General features: G+C 37.1%; 1 protein-coding gene across 1 annotated transcript; it reads left to right on the forward strand.

Moving 5' to 3' along the window:
- On the forward strand, positions 1-17,339 carry LOC146936933 (beta-glucosidase 42-like). The gene is made up of 13 exons (XM_085751488.1): positions 1-242; positions 1,923-1,989; positions 2,107-2,165; positions 2,580-2,655; positions 12,250-12,324; positions 12,407-12,494; positions 13,547-13,772; positions 14,039-14,154; positions 14,575-14,786; positions 14,869-14,903; positions 14,991-15,090; positions 16,277-16,385; positions 16,958-17,339. The coding sequence occupies exons 1-13, from the start codon at positions 129-131 to the stop codon at positions 17,151-17,153; spliced, it is 1,473 nt and encodes a 490-aa protein (XP_085607614.1). The 5' UTR covers positions 1-128; the 3' UTR covers positions 17,154-17,339.
- The last annotated feature ends 2,364 nt before the right edge of the window (positions 17,340-19,703 follow it).

The raw sequence follows: 19,703 nt of genomic DNA on the forward strand, positions 1-19,703 counted from the left end.
ATAGATCCTCTCTCACATCATTTATGTTAATTCATAACAAAAATAGTGAACCAAAGTAGAATCACTGCGATCAGTGAAAAAAAGGGAGAAACCGTAAAGTAACTGAGTGATCCATTTCGGTTTTCAGAATGGTAAAGAAAGAAGAATTTCTGAGAGAGAACGGTTTTTCGAAAGAACAAAAAGTCTCACGCACTGACTTCCCTTCCGACTTCGTCTTTGGAGTCGCCACTTCTGCTTATCAGGTACGTCATCAATGCAGATTCTCACACTCACTGTATCGATCTTTTTTTTTTTTTTTTGTTACTCTCTTTGTTGCAGCTAACTTTCTTAAATTCATTATTCGCTAAACTTTCAATTTGATCTCTAAATTATCTATGCATTTTCGATGATCTGGTGTTTGATACTAACTTGATGAATCACCCAATTAGTCTTCGACTTTGTAACACATTTTTAATATTTTATAGGTCAAATACATCCAGAGTCCTTTTAGTTATTTTTTTCTTTTAACAAAACTGTGGACCTAGACTTTTAAGTCATAAAATATTTGCACTATTACCCTCTTTCCATTAAGCTTAGTTAAAAAGTGCTTATGTGAATGTTTATTTATAAGTTCGTAAGTCTAAATTCATCGCTCTCAAACTAAAGTTCGTAGATGTATTATTTGTTTTGGTTTGACACAAAATCGATCGATTATTTGTCTCCGTGAGTTTAGCTCAGTTGGCAGGAACATTGCGTTATATATTTAAAATGTTGGGGTTCGAACCCTAGACACCTCACTTATTCACTTTAAAAAAAGTGAATTTCTAGCCGCTAGGCTACCTGACAAAAAAAAAATCCATTGATTACTTGTTTTATAATGTTGTTGATGATGTTTTTTGTTTGTAAAATTACGATTGAATTGAGAAATAATAACTATGTTGTCACTAGAGACTTTTTTGAAATATTCATAATCAAAGGAATCTATTTGAGAGCACATTACAAAGTGAGGGACTAATTTGTTGGCTTACTCATTATTTATTATATTTCTATAGTTTGCGACCAAATTGGAGAATGATTGTGTTAGTTTAGGGACGAAATTGAGAAAATGGATTCCCTGTGTTTCAGATATTCCTACATTCACGCAGTCAGTGCATTAGTGACCATTATATTCATATTCGACCAGACCCACAGTATATGAAAGTTTTAATAATGTATTAATAATTCTGAACTAGTGAGACCGATTTTGATTCAACATTCACTAAGCTCAATATTTCTGGAATTATTTAATAATTTATGAATTGAAGGATCTGGATTGAGGAATCTTGATCCCGAAATTGAAGTTTTTATTTTTTGTTTCACCCGAGAAATTGAAGTTTTGCTGTTGGTTATTTATTACTTTGTCGAATGTTGATTCGAACTAGCCTTAATTTCTTTGCTTCTTGCTCTCTTTCTTTGTTAAGGCAGCTCTAGTGGAACAAGATGATACTGCTTTTATTTTTATTTTTTGTTCTAGTTTTGACCTGCATCAAAGATACAGATAACAGAACTTAGACAATCTATTCTGTGTTATTCAAACCTATCAACAGTTTGCTATGTTTCCTATTCTTTTGTTAGAATTAGTATACAATAAAAATTTTAAATTTATACATGAGTTCACTTGGTTTCAAAATTGTTTAACTGATGCCCATATAAGGAGTTAATGTTGCTGTTTATTTGATGTGATGTTACTTAAATTTCTATTTTTATGTTGTGTAAGTAGTTCTAAAGTTTTTTACTTGAACACAACTTTTGGTAGAGTATACTTCAATGTTTAGGTTGTCAGAATTATCAGAGGGTTTAATTTTGAAGCCATTGGAAAAAGAATTACATTATTGATCCATGATATGCTGCCGAGTCTCTTACTTTAACATAACCTCAGCTAACTGATTGTTGCTTATTTCTAGATAGAAGGTGCTAGCAATGAGGGTGGTAGAGGTCCTTGTATATGGGATGCCTTTACACACACCGAAGGTATGAGAACTGTCTCTTCAATAATAAATTGTCAGACCCTTCACTATCATTTACTCAAATGGTGCTACTCGATGCAATGATGCTTCATTACTTATTTTGTGCTATTTGTTTTTGTAGGAAAAATACTTGACAAAAGCAATGGCGATGTAGCAGTTGATCACTATCATCGGTATTTGGTCAGTAATATCTTTCAGTTTTTTTAATGTTTTCGATGTCCATCTTTCTTTTGCATAACTATTATCTTTGTATATGATTCCGTTTAATCTACGTATCTGATCGTACCAAGTGAGGAAACGTCTTTGTAGTCGTATGTATTGTATTTTTGGATTCATTTTGGGTTAGAAATTAGTACATTGCATATGCAATGATTCATTTCAAGGGACTGGTTTTCTTTCATTATAAAGTGTTTTGAGTTTCTTTTTTCTTCAATTTAATGCCTTTTCTCAAGTTCCCTTTTTCAAGCCAAATACTTCATAGAGAATATCATATTGAGTCAATTTTATTCTTGTATATTATTTCTGTTTACTGTCAAGATCATACCGAGCGTGTAAATTTCATATTTTAACTTTTTTATGTAACTCTGTTAACAGGAAGATATTGATCTTATAGCCATGTTGGGTTTTAACGCCTACAGATTTTCAATTTCTTGGTCTCGTATTTTCCCTGGTATGTTATTAGTGGCGAATTTTAAATATATATGCTCTCCATATGGTTTATTGTTATTTAAATTATTTCTGTGTCCACGAGATCATGAAGCCTGAAGCTTTATCAATTCCTCTGTCTCGTCATTAATTGGTCAATAGTTAATATTTGCCTCTGTTGGCTCGTAAATTTGTCTACAAGAATTTATCAAATGCTTGATTAAGTCTTTCCAGGGAGGGAACGATCTTGTCTGAAGAAAAAATTAATTTTAGGTTGCTGAGTTGCTGACGTTCTTCGTCCTGTTTGATATTGTTTCTGTCTACAACTTGATGCTATAAAGTTTCTGCATATCAGAGTCCAAGGAAGAGTCGGACTATTAAAATACAATATATTATTTTCTAGTCAATAGTTAAGTGCATTCTAGAAAGAATTCTGAAGTTAATTTTTATTTCTCAAACGTACATTAAATTTTATTTACTATGAATAATCCCTGGTCTGTCAAACTACATTTGAGTTTTTTAAAAAAATCATTAGTTTTCTTTTTTATTTATCACTATTAGTATCATAGTCAAATTAGATATGAACCCCTACTATTAATCTTAAGATGAAATGAAGAGTTCAGGTGAAACTTTAAAGCCAAAAATAAAGGTGTTTCAAATTTTATTTCATCTTCTTAAGCTGTAAAACTGGTAATAGGCTGTTGAGATCTTCTTAAATGAGTTGTTAAGAAGAAAAGTGTTATTTATCAAAATTAAGGAGCAGCGCATTCACATATTTTACCCTCATTTTGTAATATCCCACTTTTATGATACGATGATTTATCTGTTAACGATAGAGTGAGCGCGTTTAAGACTAAGGGTAAAATAGTAATTGCGCACAAAAGGACTATTTAAGGACTTTTGGTCCAAAATTATCACACAATCTTCTTCACTTTCTCTCACTAGGGTTTGATAGAAATTTTGCTCTCCCTTCTCTCTAGAAATCGGTCGTCATCATCATCCTTCACCCACAATTTTGCTTCCTTTTCTTCTCTTTGGAATCAATTATAAGATGGTTAGGGTTTATGGTTTTGGTTAGTGAAGTGTTGAAGCAATCTTCTCTTTTCTTCTCTACACCTCTTTCCACTCATGATCCTCCCTTAATCCTTTAAGAAGTTAGAATTGAAGCAAGGATAGGGTTTGGTGCTAGTTGGAGACAAGTTGGAAGCAAGCTTCACCAAACTTTCATCTTTCAACTAGGGTTTTGAGCTTAGGGTTTGTTGTCAAGAACTTGGAGTTGTGTGCATATTCTCAGGTTATTTCAAGGTGAGTTCTTAGATAGATCCTTCCCAAGGGTTGGTGTGTTGTTGTGGATGAGAAGTTATTTTGTTTAGGGTTTATACATATCACTATTTACCCCTTTTCATGTGATGCTTGCTTTGCACGCAAATACTTGCTTTACAGGCTGTTTTTACAGGTTCTTATGCCCTTTAGGGTCATATTATGCCTTGGGATATTTGTATATGGGGATTTTTGATCAAAAGCACCATTTCTGGTGATTCTGGACTGCCAAAGCTCGCCTCGCGAGTAGGTTGCTCGCAACGGCGAGCTAGAAGGCCGGAAGGGGGTGTTGCTCGCCTTCTACTCGCAGCTGCGAGTAAGGCAGCTCGCCTCGCGAGCTCATGTACTCGCCACGGCGAGTGAGTCAGTGCATCAGTGCATTGATTGCTCGCCTCTTGCCCCACTGCCGTTCTTCGAGCTGTTTTTCCTTGAGCAGTCCTTTTATTAAATGAACCCCTCATAACAATGTCTTGAGGCATAGGCTTTCCAAGGATTTCTTAGAAGAAAAGTAGGAAGCAAGTATTTGTTTTGAAGGTAAAGCATAACATGAGAAAAAGCTAAGTTAAGAATGGGTAGCAAGCTATGCAATAGGATAAAAAAGAATGAACTAGAGCCTTGACGGAGTCGTCAAGAACTAGAACGTTAATCAAGATTATAATAGGTTAAAAGTGCGAAGAATGACTTTCTACGCTCATAAACTTGTACGATTTTTACCCCAAGGGATCGATCAAGGATCCGAGTTAAAGGAATTTAACTCATATGGTTATGGATTAATCATTCATGTATGCATAAGATTATGATTAATACAAGATGTAGGTGTTCGTGTCTCTCGCTATCCACGTCAGGGGGATATGAGAGGTTCTCGACTCAAGGGGAACGATTCAAGCCGTAAGGGACCCGCACGACACCTAGGGAGTCCGATGTACGTACATCGGTCATGATGGGAGTGTACTCGGGGTTACTCCACCCGAGACTCTCCGTAAAACGAATCAAGATAATGTTTGATTGTTCAACGCTAACATAATGATTTAAATGAATGTATTCATGCATGATTATGATATGATGTTAGATAGAATAATTATAAAGGACTGCCAAGGACGAACTTAAGTTACCCTATTCGTCCGGTATAGGTTGTGCCATGATTTGATTCATGCTTAGGCTTAGATGCGTTTAGCGCATCTTAGCGAAGCGGTACTAGGAACCCTCGACCGCCATGGCACGCATGATACTAGCACGGGTCTAGTATGCACGACCGTCAATGGTATATGACCACACACGTATAATCAACCGATAGGTTGTAATGTAGACACGTGATAACCATAGTTTTTCCCCGAGGTTATCACTAGCCTAGGGCTAGAAAGAACTCACTGAGGCATTATGTCTCACCCAACTCACTATTTGTTCAGGTTCACAGGTTTCGCAAGGAAAAGGTAAAGAAAAAGTCTTGGATTGATCGTGACTTCATGGATTCGCCTTGATGTATATTAAAGATGCCTATGTTATATTATGAGACGAGTTGTAATAATTTAGTGTATATAATCCATATGACAAACTTTTGGTGTGATAATGTAACATAGAAACTTTGGAATGTTGATGTTTCTAGACTTACGACTTGATGCCGTTTTCTGTTTGTAATATTAATGTATCCAATATCAGTTTTAACGCTTATTTGAATATTCTAGACACTTTCAAATTTAGGCGTTACAATTTGGTATCAGAGCAGGTCGTTCCAGATCGTGCCTTGGGTTATTAATAATACAATCTAAGTAGTCGTTCATTTGTGTTTAGGATATTTGTCCTCATTGTTATATTGGGTTGAAATTGATCACTTTGACTTAAATATGACAGTTAGAGCGAAAATGTCTGGAGCACGAAGGGGACGAGGCCGGCCAAGAGTTAATCCGAATGTGGAGGAGAATGTTAATCCTGATGCTCAGATGTGGGCACAGTTGATGCAACAGAACCAACAGATGATGCATATGATGCAGCAGCAGATTCAGCAGAATGCTCAGACACAGCAGCAGTGGGCTGCAAATATGCAACAAGGTTCGGGTGTGAATCATCAGCCCCTTCCACCACCTCCAGTTGTGGGGAATCCAACTTTTCGAGAATTTAACCGAAATCATCCCCCGGAGTTCGATGGTAGCGGTGAGCCACCTGAAGCTAAGAGGTGGATCAAACAGATGGAAAAGATTTTTCTGATGGTTCACTGTACTGAGGAAGATAAGGTAGTTTTTGCAACGAATCAATTCCGAGGAGCAGCGCTTGATTGGTGGGAAACTGCTCGGCGTAGGATGGAGAATAATGGGTTAGAGTTGAACTGGGAGAATTTCAAACAAGTGATGAAAGAGAAGTATCTTCCTTTGTCATACAAGGTCAGGAAGGAGCAGGAATTTCTCCATCTGAAGCAAGGTCATATGTCAGTGACAGATTTCACGAAGAAGTTTGAGGAGTTATCTTATTACTCTACTCACAATGAGTATGCGGGTAATGAGATGTGGAAAGTTAATCAATATAAGTATGCTTTGAGGGGAGAACTCTATGTTGTAGTAAGTCAGCAAAGGGTAACAGATTATGATGAGTTGGTGCATAACAGTTTGGAGGCTGAAAGAGGTTTTGATAAGGCAGCTAGAGAAGGTTCTGGGGCAAGTGGAAGGAACAGAGGTAACTTTGTCGACAAGTATCATGATAAGTTGAAGCCTAAAAGGGTTCTCCACAAAGGGGAAAATATTCAGGTTCACCCAGGAATAATCCAACTTGTAGGAAGTGTGGCAAAGCTCATCAGGGACAATGCAGAATGGGCACTGACAACTGTTTTGCATGCGGACAAGCAGGGCACTTTGTGGCAAATTGTCCAAATAGAGGAAACAAGGACAAGGGTGTGAGTACTACAATGAGTAAAGGTAGAGTATATTCTCTTGATGGTAAGAAGGCACAGGCAAATGAAGACTTGATTGGTGGTACGTGTTTTCTTGGTCAGAATCCTGTTAACGTTTTATTTGATTGTGGTGCATCATGTTCTTTCATTTCATTTCAATGTGTCGAAGCTCTTCAGTTGTCTGTTTCATTATTAAATCCCTCTATGAAAGTAACCACGGCTACTGATGGAAGTATTGTAGCAAATTATGTTTGTGAGAATTGTCCCATCACCGTATCTAGTAAGACGTATTATATAGATTTAGTGTGTCTTCCGATGAAGCAACTTGATGTTATATTAGGCATGGATTGGTTGTCAGCCAATCATGTATACATAGGGTGTGCAGAAAAGAGTATTTACATGCCAACTAGTGATACGGTGGAAGGAGTAGCCTTGTCAGAATTGATTAAGCACACATATCAGATGGCTCAATTTATTTGTGCTCAGGATAAGGGTTTTTATGTTATGCTCACCATGACTTCAGAGTCAGATTTGAGTCCAAGTGATATTCCTAATGTAAGTGAGTATCTGGATGTTTTTCCTGCTGATATCACTAGCTTGCCACCGGAAAGAGAAATTGAGTTTTCGATTGATTTGATTCCGGGAGTCGAACCAGTGTCAGTAGCACCTTACAGAATGTCTCCCCTAGAACTCAAGGAATTGAAAACTCAATTGGAGGAGCTTATTCAGAAGCATTTCATTAGACCTAGTGTGTCTCCATGGGGTGCACCAGTTTTGTTAGTCAAGAAGAAAGATGGCAGCATGAGGCTGTGTATTGATTATCGTCAGTTGAACAAGGTAACCATTAAGAACAAGTATCCCATGCCAAGGATTGATGACCTACTTGACCAGCTTAAGGGAGCATCAGTATTCTCAAAGATTGACCTTAGATCGGGTTATCATCAAATACACATTAAATCTTCAGATGTGTCCAAGACGGCTTTCAGAACGCGTTACGAACACTATGAATTCCTGGTTATGCCTTTTGGAGTATCCAACGCACCAACAGTCTTCATGGACTATATGAACCGGATTTTTCAACCTTATCTAGATCAGTTTGTTATTATTTTCATTGATGACATTCTGGTTTATTCTAAGAATCCGCAGGAGCATGCTCAGCATCTAAGGATAGTGTTGGATATTCTACGGGAGAAGCAATTGTTTGCAAAGTTCAGTAAGTGCGAGTTTTGGTTATCAGAAGTCAAATTTTTGGGCCATGTTATTTCTCAGGGTGGTGTAGCAGTTGATCAATCAAAGGTTGAGGTTGTTCAAAATTGGGCAAGGCCGAAGAATGTTTCAGAAGTTAGAAGCTTTTTGGGACTAGCAGGTTATTATCAACGTTTCATCATGAAGTTTTCTCAAATCGCTTTGCCTTTAACTCGTCTCACGGGGAAAGAGGTACCTTTCGTGTGGGATGAGGAAGGTTATTCTCTTGATGGTAAGAAGGTACAGACAACTGAAGAGCTTCGACACATTGAAATGAAATGAAAGAACATGATGCACCACAATCAAATAAAACGTTAACAGGATTATGACCAAGAAAACACGTATCACCAATCAAGTCTTCATTTGCCTGTGCCTTCTTACCATCAAGAGAATATACTCTACCTTTACTCATTGTAGTACTCACACCCTTGTCCTTGTTTCCTCTATTTGGACAATTTGCCACAAAGTGCCCTGCTTGTCCGCATGCAAAACAGTTGTCAGTGCCCATTCTGCATTGTCCCTGATGAGCTTTGCCACACTTCCTACAAGTTGGATTATTCCTGGGTGAACCTGAATATTTTCCCCTTTGTGGAGAACCCTTTTAGGCTTCAACTTATCATGATACTTGTCGACAAAGTTACCTCTGTTCCTTCCACTTGCCCCAGAACCTTCTCTAGCTGCCTTATCAAAACCTCTTTCAGCCTCCAAACTGTTATGCACCAACTCATCATAATCTGTTACCCTTTGCTGACTTACTACAACATAGAGTTCTCCCCTCAAAGCATACTTATATTGATTAACTTTCCACATCTCATTACCCGCATACTCATTGTGAGTAGAGTAATAAGATAACTCCTCAAACTTCTTCGTGAAATCTGTCACTGACATATGACCTTGCTTCAGATGGAGAAATTCCTGCTCCTTCCTGACCTTGTATGACAAAGGAAGATACTTCTCTTTCATCACTTGTTTGAAATTCTCCCAGTTCAACTCTAACCCATTATTCTCCATCCTACGCCGAGCAGTTTCCCACCAATCAAGCGCTGCTCCTCGGAATTGATTCGTTGCAAAAACTACCTTATCTTCCTCAGTACAGTGAACCATCAGAAAAATCTTTTCCATCTGTTTGATCCACCTCTTAGCTTCAGGTGGCTCACCGCTACCATCGAACTCCGGGGGATGATTTCGGTTAAATTCTCGAAAAGTTGGATTCCCCACAACTGGAGGTGGTGGAAGGGGCTGATGATTCACACCCGAACCTTGTTGCATATTTGCAGCCCACTGCTGCTGTGTCTGAGCATTCTGCTGAATCTGCTGCTGCATCATATGCATCATCTGTTGGTTCTGTTGCATCAACTGTGCCCACATCTGAGCATCAGGATTAACATTCTCCTCCACATTCGGATTAACTCTTGGCCGGCCTCGTCCCCTTCGTGCTCCAGACATTTTCGCTCTAACTGTCATATTTAAGTCAAAGTGATCAATTTCAACCCAATATAACAATGAGGACAAATATCCTAAACACAAATGAACGACTACTTAGATTGTATTATTAATAACCCAAGGCACGATCTGGAACGACCTGCTCTGATACCAAATTGTAACGCCTAAATTTGAAAGTGTCTAGAATATTCAAATAAGCGTTAAAACTGATATTGGATACATTAATATTACAAACAGAAAACGGCATCAAGTCGTAAGTCTAGAAACATCAACATTCCAAAGTTTCTATGTTACATTATCACACCAAAAGTTTGTCATATGGATTATATACACTAAATTATTACAACTCGTCTCATAATATAACATAGGCATCTTTAATATACATCAAGGCGAATCCATGAAGTCACGATCAATCCAAGACTTTTTCTTTACCTTTTCCTTGCGAAACCTGTGAACCTGAACAAATAGTGAGTTGGGTGAGACATAATGCCTCAGTGAGTTCTTTCTAGCCCTAGGCTAGTGATAACCTCGGGGAAAAACTATGGTTATCACGTGTCTACATTACAACCTATCGGTTGATTATACGTGTGTGGTCATATACCATTGACGGTCGTGCATACTAGACCCGTGCTAGTATCATGCGTGCCATGGCGGTCGAGGGTTCCTAGTACCGCTTCGCTAAGATGCGCTAAACGCATCTAAGCCTAAGCATGAATCAAATCATGGCACAACCTATACCGGACGAATAGGGTAACTTAAGTTCGTCCTTGGCAGTCCTTTATAATTATTCTATCTAACATCATATCATAATCATGCATGAATACATTCATTTAAATCATTATGTTAGCGTTGAACAATCAAACATTATCTTGATTCGTTTTACGGAGAGTCTCGGGTGGAGTAACCCCGAGTACACTCCCATCATGACCGATGTACGTACATCGGACTCCCTAGGTGTCGTGCGGGTCCCTTACGGCTTGAATCGTTCCCCTTGAGTCGAGAACCTCTCATATCCCCCTGACGTGGATAGCGAGAGACACGAACACCTACATCTTGTATTAATCATAATCTTATGCATACATGAATGATTAATCCATAACCATATGAGTTAAATTCCTTTAACTCGGATCCTTGATCGATCCCTTGGGGTAAAAATCGTACAAGTTTATGAGCGTAGAAAGTCATTCTTCGCACTTTTAACCTATTATAATCTTGATTAACGTTCTAGTTCTTGACGACTACGTCAAGGCTCTAGTTCATTCTTTTTTATCCTATTGCATAGCTTGCTACCCATTCTTAACTTAGCTTTTTCTCATGTTATGCTTTACCTTCAAAACAAATACTTGCTTCCTACTTTTCTTCTAAGAAATCCTTGGAAAGCCTATGCCTCAAGACATTGTTATGAGGGGTTCATTTAATAAAAGGACTGCTCAAGGAAAAACAGCTCGAAGAACGGCAGTGGGGCAAGAGGCGAGCAATCAATGCACTGATGCACTGACTCACTCGCCGTGGCGAGTACATGAGCTCGCGAGGCGAGCTGCCTTACTCGCAGCTGCGAGTAGAAGGCGAGCAACACCCCCTTCCGGCCTTCTAGCTCGCCGTTGCGAGCAACCTACTCGCGAGGCGAGCTTTGGCAGTCCAGAATCACCAGAAATGGTGCTTTTGATCAAAAATCCCCATATACAAATATCCCAAGGCATAATATGACCCTAAAGGGCATAAGAACCTGTAAAAACAGCCTGTAAAGCAAGTATTTGCGTGCAAAGCAAGCATCACATGAAAAGGGGTAAATAGTGATATGTATAAACCCTAAACAAAATAACTTCTCATCCACAACAACACACCAACCCTTGGGAAGGATCTATCTAAGAACTCACCTTGAAATAACCTGAGAATATGCACACAACTCCAAGTTCTTGACAACAAACCCTAAGCTCAAAACCCTAGTTGAAAGATGAAAGTTTGGTGAAGCTTGCTTCCAACTTGTCTCCAACTAGCACCAAACCCTATCCTTGCTTCAATTCTAACTTCTTAAAGGATTAAGGGAGGATCATGAGTGGAAAGAGGTGTAGAGAAGAAAAGAGAAGATTGCTTCAACACTTCACTAACCAAAACCATAAACCCTAACCATCTTATAATTGATTCCAAAGAGAAGAAAAGGAAGCAAAATTGTGGGTGAAGGATGATGATGACGACCGATTTCTAGAGAGAAGGGAGAGCAAAATTTCTATCAAACCCTAGTGAGAGAAAGTGAAGAAGATTGTGTGATAATTTTGGACCAAAAGTCCTTAAATAGTCCTTTTGTGCGCAATTACTATTTTACCCTTAGTCTTAAACGCGCTCACTCTATCGTTAACAGATAAATCATCGTATCATAAAAGTGGGATATTACACATTTATTGTGCTTCATTTGGAATCCAATGAGAAATGTGACACGCACTGACAGATGGAAATGATGATACCTTAAACAAGCAGTCGACTAATATAGGAGATGGCACTGGAACTGTTGAGAACATGACAATACGACTTTTAGCTAGTTTATCTTTTGGAGTTTACTTTTAGTGTTATTTTTACTAATTTTATGCCATACCATCCTTTCTGAGCTATGATGTTGAGGCTAACAACATACTTTCCCTTGTCCCCAAAAACATTATAGTTATTATTGAAATTATTGAAATTAAAGATGTGGTACTTACAGTAATTTGTATGTTTTGTTATGGTTTATGGGTGTAGATGGCTTAGGAACCAAAGTCAATGATGAAGGGATAGCGTTTTACAACAACGTTATTAATGCTCTTCTAGAAAGAGGTATTGTCTGTATAAAACTACTTTACCTTAGTTTTTTATCTCTTCTATCAACTGTATATATTAAGTTACTCCTTTCCAGCAGGTATTCAACCTTATGTAACTTTGTACCATTGGGATCTTCCACTGCATCTTGATGAGTCAATGGGAGGATGGTTGAATAAAAAAATAATGTAGGTATCATCTAATTAACTATTATTTTTTTATTTTATTTTACTATATATTTCTTTCCAGATAATGAAAAATTTGATTTGTATGATGTGCTTGAAAGTATTAAAGGTTATGGTGTACTGGTTTATTTATGTTGAGCTAAAATGGGTGATCATATCTGTTTTTTTTAATATTTCAGTTGTATGAAAATGAAAGTGGATGTGTATGATGAGTATGGAAACATGTTAGGATTATAGAATAAAGAGAAATTAGAGCTGTTAATAGTTATTATTAGTTGGTTAGTTAGTTAGTTAGTTAGTTGAGTTTTTTATAGAGAGTATGTATATAAATAAGAGAACATCTTTTGAACATTGTAAAGTTTGTAAATAGAGTAGTGACTCTGTTGTAGAAAGGAAAACCCTTGGAGGAGAGTTTTTTTTTATTTTTTTTATTTTATTTTTTTATACTTTCCCAATTTTTGAATAACATTGTTCCTAACTGATTCATTGCCATTTAGTTCTGTATTTGTGATGTGTTGTCACTTCATAATTGTGGACTCACCTGACTTTATTAACAATATTGTTTCAGAATTAGGAAAAAGGACTAATTCAAAACCTGCAGAGCACAATTTTTCTTTTTATATCTCTATATTTCTCTCTAATTTTATCTTAGCTATAAAATATTGTGGCCATGTACTTCATTGCAAAAATAATACTCCCAATGGAAAAGTTAAACTTGCATAGTCTTCATACTTTTTATTTCTTAGGTAGTGAAATTTCATGAGTCGTGATTGTTACCAAAGTATACGCTTCTTTTAAGTCCAACAGTTGTGTATACTCACTCGAATGGCCTTGTAGTATAGTGTCATAGAGCTTCCTTAGGAAGCGTCTGATGCCAAGTTTGATTATGCTCATACTAAGCCCACCATTTTGTTTATCTATTTAATTTGTTATAGGACTTCACTTCTAAATATTTTGCTGAGTATTTTAATTGATTAAAATGTTTAAAATCATGATGTGAATTGATTTCCAATATTCTATTATTGAGTGGTGTGTTCATATGTTGCGTGTGGCAGAGAATACTTTGCAGTCTATGCAGAAACTTGCTTTGCAAGTTTTGGTGATAGAGTGAAGAACTGGATTACTATCAATGAGCCCCTTCAAACCGCAGTCAATGGGTATGATCTTGGAATTTTTGCTCCTGGAAGAAGTGAAAATAGATCAGTAGAGCCATACTTAGCAGCACATCATCAAATCTTGGCTCATGCAGCAGCTGTTTCCATTTACCGAAGCAAGTACAAGGTCAAACACTACTATCAAGTTTATTATACCATATTACACCGTATATATATTTCATTTTATTCTTCTTTTTATCTAAAACTCATAACTTCAACGCTATTAAAACCTATCATAGATTTGTTATTGGGCCAACCATATTTGTCCATGGACGAAACATTCAATCCTAGGCATGAGAGTGGTGTTTATCCCACATCCCTGGTCCTTATAAGGCCTGCACAATACGTGAAGTAAGATTTTATTCTCTTTAAGATGTTGTCTCAGTTTTCCAGGATAAGCAAGGGGGACAAGTGGGGCTGGTTGTAGACTGTGAATGGTCAGAGCCTAACTCTGATAAGATTGAAGATAAATCCGCTGCTGCTAGACGCCTAGATTTTCAGATTGGCTGGTACTTTCCTATACATTTGTTTTAGATATTAGTTTTCATAACAGTTTCATAGATTTTTTTACTTGGTATAAATGAATCAACACTTGTGGACACACAAACTTACAACGTATACAGACCACTTTGGCTGATATATTCTCAAAATAGTCAATAGCAATCATTTTATGAAAATCTTGTTTTGATGGAGCACCATCATGAGAAATCTGTATGATGTTACTCAAATCAGCAAAATGCGTGGGTTTGGGTACTATCCTTTTTTTTTTTAATTATTATTTTTTTTTTTGTATTTAACGCCACAAAATAATGACGACATACTGAACTAGTTTTTTTTTAATGCTCATGAACACTAGAAATTACAGATTGAGGTGATATCTAACCTTGGCGTAAGATGCATGCTTATGCGATAATATATTTTTAACCCAGGTTCTTGCATCCACTGTATTATGGAGAGTATCCTGAAACTATGCGTGAACGACTTGGAGACCAGCTTCCCAAATTCTCAGAGGAGGATAAAAAAATTCTTTTGAATTCTTTAGACTTTATTGGTCTAAATCACTATACAACAAGGTTAATTTCACATGTGACAGAACCTGGAGAAAGTTATTACTACAACGCACAGGCGATGGAGAGAATTGGTAAAAAATTGAATATTGAAGCATTTTTGAAACTATATATTCAAAGTGAACTTTCCGTGTTGATTTAGCTATGTTTCCACAGTTGAATGGGAAGATGGTCAGCTCATTGGTGAGAAGGTATACCCCACCCCACCCCCTCCCAGTGTTTCTTGATATATATATACAAGGCGTAACATGCAAGTTTTATGTTATGTGTGCATACAGGCAGCATCAGAGTGGCTATATGTTGTTCCTTGGGGTCTTCGGAAGGTTATTAATTATGTATCACAAAAATATCCTGCCCCTATTTACGTCACAGAGAACGGTACGTGCGTTTGCTTTTCCTTAGAGAAAACAAATAGGGATTGAACCAGCATATATCTTTATTGAAACTTCTGGTGTGTGGCATGCAAATAGAATGGAACAGTACTGCATGTTCTGTTTGGTTCCAGTCTTTTTTGTAAAGCCAAAATGTAAAACTTTTTTTCCTACATATTCTGTTCTATTCTAGTCTCTTTGGTTCCACCCATTTATGTAGAACCAAAATCTATCACCTTTCTTACCTGTTGACCCCTTCTATTGTGTATTATATGTTCCAAACATGGAAAAGAACCATTATATGTCTTGTTCTCATATATCTCTCAAATGTTACCTTTGATTGTGTAATAGCACCTAAGAATTGTTTGACTCACAAGTCAATAATTACTCAAACCAAAAATGTAGCTCCAAGAGGAATATATGATCAAGATTATGGATTACTAAATAACGAATCTTGAGCCCTGCATCAAAATCCCATACATCTAACATGGGGCTCAAGTGTTATGCCTTGTAATGGGATCCTTGTGAATAAGAAGTTGATTTTCTCTCTCTATTATATTTATTAGTTTGTTCCCAGAAATAAGGACACAAATCATAAATTGATTTGTTCTCATTAAATGTAATTATTTACTACCTGTATAGTCTTGTAACCTCTATATATACAAGCAATACCAATGAGAAAGACATTGTCTAGGTGACTCCATACTTGGCATCCAGTTTGGCTGGCTGTGAACTAGTCCCTTAACTACTCTCGAGGAAACCCTGCAATGTTGGTGTTGCTATCTTCGCCATTTTATTGCAACTGACCAATCATGGAAGATTAAAATACCAATTGATATCAAAACCTTCATTGCAGGCTCAAACACCATCATTGTGTTGGGTATGAGGGGTGGGTATAGTCCCACATTGCGTAGAGATATGGCCTAAGTAGCGCTTTTAAAGCTTGGGTAGGGAATTCTAAGTCGGAAAAACCTGAAAAATATCAGGACGGGCAAGGAATTCAACTAAGTGAACGATAGAGTGAAACAATGCCACATTGAATTACATAAGAATTTGATGGAAGGGTGGATAATTTTATTAACTAAAACCAATAAATAATTAAGTAGATGAAGGAAGATTTATAACTTTTATATGACTGGACCAAAACTTTATAAAGTTGTTCTCATCTCTCGGGCTGTATTTCCATTTGACAGGTATGGATGATGAAGAAAATGATAGCTTGCCATTACATGAGATGCTAGATGACAAACTAAGGGTTCAATACTTCAAGGGATACGTGGCATCAGTTGCGCAGGCTATGAAGTAAGATTTCCCCTTTGACTTTCTTCACACACGAACCACCTGAGTTAATCCTGTTTATATCATCAACTAATGAGTAATCTGGTAGCTAGATGCATATCCCTCCTTTTTATATATACTATGGTTATACCTAATAATCTCACTTTATTCAATATGGGTTTTGAATGCCTCTTTTCTTGCATGCTGAAGTGCTTTCTTTGACCCTTGTTTGTTATCTATATGTCTGTCACTATAACAATATAACTTCGAGAACTCAGAATTAAAAATTTTCGATGAACAGTTAATAAATTCTGAAAGAAATGACATTGAAAGTTTAGAAACTTGTTTGGTGGTGTACCTAAAGTATTTGTGTACTAACTGGACATGATGACCTTTAAAAATAATAACAATATCTTTCTCCATACAGGATTTTCAATAAAGACAAAAAAATCAAGGGACACAATACAAATTTCACATAATTACCAAAATAACGTTTTCACTAGAACAGCTATGGATTAAAAGTATTTGCACTTGAAAGCAGAATAAGAATCTTAATCAAATATGTCTAAAGTATTGTATATCGTTTGAATGCACAGGGATGGAGCAGATGTGAGAGGATACTTTGCATGGTCATTACTGGACAACTTCGAATGGGCTCAAGGTTATACCAAACGCTTTGGTTTGGTCTATATAGATTACAAAAATGGACTCACTAGGCACCCAAAGTCTTCTGCATATTGGTTTTCGCGGTTTCTGAAAGATGGAACAGACAAGAAGGGTAAAGAAGAGTAGTTCACTTTCATCATTATGTGTCTTACAAGGAAGAAAATAATACCAGAACAAGAACTTCTGTCATTGTTTGAATGTTTTGTGAAAACTATAGTGGACTTCTCGAGTTATTTATGACTGCATCAAATCTTATGCCTTAACATATCCTCTTATTTATATTATTAATGCTATCTTTGTCATTTTGTAATATTTTTATATGTCTTTAGTTTATCACTTTATCATTTGGTCAAATATAATTTGTGGTCCTTTAAGTTATATGATTATAACAAGTTAGTTAAGTTTTTTTCTTTCTTTTTGTTACATATTGGTCTTTAATTCATAGAATATCTGCATCATTGTCATATTTTCATCAAACTCGGTTAATAAGTATTTATACGCAGTGGCGGAAATGGGGGGTGGCAAGGGGGAACCACCGCCACCTCATCCAAAAAAATAATAATTATATACTGGAAATTACGATTTTACCCTTCATTAATAGTAATATTTTCCTTTTCAATTACATTTGGTTTTACGTTTCTCTTTCATCTGGTGCTGAAGCAAGAACGCACTCTCTTCTTCTCCCAACCAACAAAGCCAATCGATCCACAAGACAACCACCACACGACCGTCGGCCAGCCACCGCGACCACTCACCTCCTTCTCCATCCATCACCGCCGCAATTACTCTCCTCCTTATTCAGTTTGAAAGCTATCTCCATCTCTCTCCACAAACCCTTATTAGAATTGAAAATATGTTTATTATATCATATTATGTGATGAGAATGTACATTTATATAGGTAGTAGGAGTCTCCTTGTTAACCCCTAATTAATAAGGAAGATTAATCAACACAATCAATACAATGACTAGTGGAGTTAAAACTAAATAGTCACAATCTTTTCAATATCTCCACTAAGTACTTGATTAATTATTCTAACAGTCCCCCTTCAAACTGAGGGTGTCACAAACCCTCAGTTTGTCTCTAAGATAAAGGAATCTGGAAGTGGACAGAGGCTTAGTCAAGACATCTGCCCACTGGTCTTGAGCAGGCACATGCAAGACATTCAGTTCCTTCCTTATAACCTTTTCTCTCACAAAGAAAATATCCAATTCCATGTGCTTGGTTCTCGAGTGCAGGACTGGGTTGTGAGCAAGAGAAACTGCACTGAGATTGTCACAATAGATATGAGGAATTTTACTCTTAATTTGCAATTCCTTGAGAAGAGACTGGATCCAAATAATCTCTGCAGAAGCTTGTGCAAGGCTTCTATATTCAGCCTCTGCACTAGATCTAGCTACAAGGGTCTGTTTCCTTGCCCACCAGGAAACTAGATTGGGGCCCAAAAATATGCAGGCTCCAGATGTGCTTCTTCTGTCATCAGGATCTGAAGCCCAATCAGCATCACAAAAACCATTGATTGCTATAGGTTCAATAGAGCTGGCAGGTGTAAGCATTAACCCATGGTGTAAAGTACCCTGCAGATATCTAAGTATCCTCTTAACTGCCTTCCAGTGATCTTCAAGGGGATTTGACAAGAACTGGCAAACTTTGTTTACAGAGTAGGATATTTCAGGTCTTGTTATGGTTGCATACTGCAATGCACCAACAACTGACCTGAAAAATGTAGGATCTGAGACTGTACTTGAACCAAATTTAGATAGTTTTGTGCTAGATGCCATCGGTGAGGGCATGCTATTAGCATTAATCATGTTAGCTTTTTGAAGAAGGTCCTTGATATATTTGGTTTGAGAGAGAAGCAAAGAGCCAGATGGTGAGTGATGCACCTCTATGCCAAGAAAATAATCTAGTATGCCCAAATCTTTAAGGGAGAACTCAGAATTGAGCTGATGAACTAGATTCTTAATAGCCAGTTTTGAGTTTCCAGTGATGATAATATCATCAACATAAACCAATATAAAAATGCAGTGAGTTTGAGTGTGCAGAGTAAACAAAGAAGGATCACACCTGCTTGACTTGAACCCAAAGCTAAGTAAAGATGATTTCAATCTCTCAAACCATGCTCTTGGAGCCTGCTTTAACCCACAGAGAGCCTTGTGTAGTTTGCATACGAGGCTCTTGTCAGAAGATTCAAACTGTGAGATAAACAGGTGGAATCTCAGGTGAAATCACAAATTTCACCATCTTCGTTCCACGAAGAACACCTTCGACTTGTTGCTTCCATTGAAGGTAGTTTGTATCATCAAGCTTAACAGAAACTACTTGTTTGAAGGTTTTGGATGCTGCAGCAGTTACGCGTTGCGCATCAGAGGGAGTAGGAGAAGGCGTAGCAGAAGACATGGCTCTGGATCAAGAAGCTCTAGATACCATATTAGAACTGAAAATATGTTTATTATATCATATTATGTGATGAGAATGTACATTTATATAGGTAGTAGGAGTCTCCTAGTTAACCCCTAATTAATAAGGAAGATTAATCAACACAATCAATACAATGACTAGTGGAGTTAAAACTAAATAGTCACAATCTTTTCAATATCTCCACTAAGTACTTGATTAATTATTCTAACAACCCTAATTGTTGTAAGTAATGTGAAATTGAAATATTGAATGTAAT

Source organism: Medicago sativa, chromosome 3, assembly GCF_051527215.1.
Source record: "Medicago sativa cultivar Bolivia chromosome 3, Bolivia_mono, whole genome shotgun sequence".
Classification (NCBI taxonomy): domain Eukaryota; kingdom Viridiplantae; phylum Streptophyta; class Magnoliopsida; order Fabales; family Fabaceae; genus Medicago; species Medicago sativa.

Bases quoted from the DNA above. Each gene is read 5' to 3' on its own strand.
- LOC146936933 (XM_085751488.1), top strand. From the start codon at position 129: ATGGTAAAGAAAGAAGAATTTCTGAGAGAGAACGGTTTTTCGAAAGAA. The intron at 2,166-2,579 runs GTCAGTAATATC...CTCTGTTAACAG, and splicing joins ATCACTATCATCGGTATTTG to GAAGATATTGATCTTATAGC. The intron at 14,155-14,574 runs GTACTTTCCTAT...TTTTTAACCCAG, and splicing joins CTAGATTTTCAGATTGGCTG to GTTCTTGCATCCACTGTATT.